The 3,007-nt window shown below is 42.8% G+C and overlaps 1 protein-coding gene across 1 annotated transcript in view; it reads right to left on the bottom strand.

Moving 5' to 3' along the window:
• Positions 1-3,007, bottom strand: part of ZYG11A (zyg-11 family member A, cell cycle regulator) — a 60,115-nt gene that overhangs the window by 7,174 nt on the left and 49,934 nt on the right. Inside the window, exons 12-13 of the mRNA XM_003793099.1 lie at positions 1,920-1,981; positions 822-919 (exon numbers count right to left, since the gene is read on the bottom strand). Coding sequence (XP_003793147.1) covers positions 822-919; positions 1,920-1,981 — 160 coding nt within the window. The remainder of the gene's footprint in view (positions 1-821; positions 920-1,919; positions 1,982-3,007) is intronic.

Below are 3,007 nucleotides of genomic sequence, written 5' to 3'. Positions count from 1 at the left end.
CAAGAGTTTGAGGTTGCTGTGAGCTGTGACGCCACAGCACTCTACCCAGGGCAACATAGTGACACTTTGTCTCAAAAAAAAGACATCAAATGAGCCAATCACTTGCACTTTAGATTGGCAAAGATCAGAAAGTTCAATTAACATCTTTTTTTTTGTTTTGAGACAGAGTCTCACTTTGTTGCCCTGGGTAGAGTGCCATGGCATCACAGCTCAACAGCAACTTCAAACTCCTGGGATCAAGTGATTCTCTCACCTCAGCCTCCCAAGTAGGTGGAAGTATTGGTACCTGACACAACGCCCGGCTATTTTTTAGAGATAGGTCTCACTCTTGCTCAGGTTGTTCTTGAACTCCTGAGCTCAAGTAATCCACCTGCCTCAGCCTTCCAGAGTGCTAGGATTACAGGCTGAGAGCTACCACACCCAGCTATGTAGCACTTTTTAACTAAAAACTTTTTGCTTTTTTTTTTTTTGAGACAGCTTTGCAAGCTGTTGCCCTGGGTAGAGTGCCTTGGCATCATAGCTCACAGTAACTTCAAACTCTTGGGTTCAAGTGATCCTCTTGCCTCAGATTTTCTACTTTTAGTAGAGATGGGCTCTCAATTTTGCTCAGCTGGTCTCAAACTTGTGAGCTCCAGTGATTCACCCACCTCAGCCTCCCAGAGTGCTAGGATTACAAGGGTGAGCATCGTGCCAGCCCTCAGTTTCTTTTTAAAAAATGGCTAAATGTGGAAGATATAAGTGAACAATTTTTTGAAAATCTATCATGAACGCGTTTCTTACATAGAAAAATAGGTAGAAAACTGTTAGATTTGAATACATACGGTTTTTACTGCAGACGTGATACATAGCCCATAGTGCCCAGAGCTGAACTTCTGGTTGAGAGAAGTTGCCAAGGAGTGGGAAAAATGCCTTGAAAGATCTAAGAAAGGATAAAGATGTTATTTCAGAACTCAGGCTAATGTTCAGGGGTACAAAAATAATCTTTAACTGTTCCTCAGAAGGTTTGCAGAAATGGTTTAAAAGGCAAACACCAAAAACCGAAGAGAAAAAGAGTAACTGATTTAATAGATTTTCACTGAGACAGATATATTACTACATATACAAAGGGAGCTACCATTTAAGAAGCTGCATTCTGGGTTAAGATAGTATACACTTCACATCTCATGTCTTTGTTTATTTTTGAGACAGTCTCAAGCTGTCGCCCTCGGTAGAGTACCGTGGCATCACAGCTCACAATAACCTCAAACTCTTGGGCTTATGTGATTTTCTTGCCTCGGCCTCCCAAGTAGCTGGGACTACAGACGCCTGCTGCAACACCCGGCTATTTTTTCTGTTGTTGCTGTTGCAGCTGTCATTGTTTTAGCTGGCCCAGGCTGGGTTCAAACCCGCCAGCCTCAGTGTATGTGGCCAGCGCCCCACCCACTGAGCTATGGGTGCCACCCTCACATCTCATTTCATACTCCAGCTTATACACTGTCAGCCTCATTGTTATAGATGAGGAATACCAAGTCCCATAGATCTTTTAGAAATGATATTCCCAGTATCACAGAGAAATAGGATCTGAATGCAGGGTTAACTGTCTAATACTTTACCTCTAAAACAGGCTTTAAGAAATGTACATTAGCTGCTCTGTGCGTATAGCATAGTGGCTGTGGCGCTAGCCACATACACAAAGGGAGGTGAGTTCGAACCCGGCCCCAGCCAGCTAAAACAACTGCAACAACAACAACAATAAAAATGGCCAGGCATTGTGGCAGGAGCCTGTGGTCCCAGCTACTTGGGAGGCAGAGGCAAGAGAATTGCTTAATCCCAAGAGTTTGAGGTTGCTGTGAGCTGTGATGACACCGCACTCTACTGAGGGCAACATAGTGAGACTTTGTCTCAAAAAAAAGAAATGTACATTATCATCAGGAAATCACCTGTAGGTCACCAATGCTGTCATCTTACAACTTGAACTTGGCCAATTCTGGATGGTTGCATGCTATACCAAGAAAAAAAAAAAAGAGAGGAATCAAGGATTCTAATATTGTATTCCATTATTTTACAAAGGTCGTAACAGACGATTTTATGTTATTCATAATTACATATATTTTAAAACAAAAATTTTCAAAATGAGAATGGAGATATAACTACTTGGCAAACTGTAAATTATATAATCATTATATACGTGGACTATATGAACAAAGTCATATGGGGAAAAATGTGATAAAAAGGGATCTCTGTATAAAGATGGTTGGCTGAGTGTGCATTTACCTCTATTCTCCTTAAATACCATTAATAATAAAAATAAAAGGCAACACGAGAGAACAGCGGATGGAGAAATGATTACTGATTTAACAGATATAGCACTGGGAAAGATTAAAAAAACCAATTTGGGGGCAATGCCTGTGGCTCAAAGGAGTGGGGCACTGGTCCCACATGCCAGAGGTGGCAGGTTCAAACCCAGCCCCGGCCAAAAACTGCAAACAAAACAAACAATAAAAACCCCACCAATTTGAACACCTAAGACACTTAAAAATTCAGCATATCAGGTACTTCCTCCCAAGTGAAATTAGAGGTGTTATAGAAAACAGGATTTGTTCAAAGAATCAAGAGATCAAGACTTTCAGATCTAGCTTGGCACCTGTAGCTCAGTGAGTAGGGTGTCCCATATACCAAGGATGGCGGGTTTGAACCTGGGCCAAACCACAACAAAAAATAGCCAGGCATTGTGGTGGGTGCCTGTAGTCCCAGCTATTGCTTAAGCCCAAGAGTTGGAGGTTGCCGTGAGCTGTGACACTACAGCACTCTACCAAGAGTGACAAAGTAAGACTATCTCTTAAAAAAAAAAGCCTGGGCTCAGCGCCTGTGGCTCAACTGGCTAAGGCGCCAGCCACATACAACTAAGGTGGCGGGTTCAAATCCAGCCTGGACCCACAAATTATATATTAAATAGCCGGGCATTGTGGTGGGTGCCTGTGGTCCCAGCTACTTGGGAGGCTGAGGCAGGAGACTCGCTTGAGCCCAG

Source organism: Otolemur garnettii, unplaced genomic scaffold (assembly GCF_000181295.1).
Source record: "Otolemur garnettii isolate 467f Iridium unplaced genomic scaffold, OtoGar3 scaffold00066, whole genome shotgun sequence".
In the NCBI taxonomy this organism is placed as follows: Eukaryota; Metazoa; Chordata; class Mammalia; order Primates; family Galagidae; genus Otolemur; species Otolemur garnettii.
The sequence above is the reverse complement of the archived record's forward strand: the minus strand, read 5'-3'. Positions and strand labels throughout refer to the sequence as shown.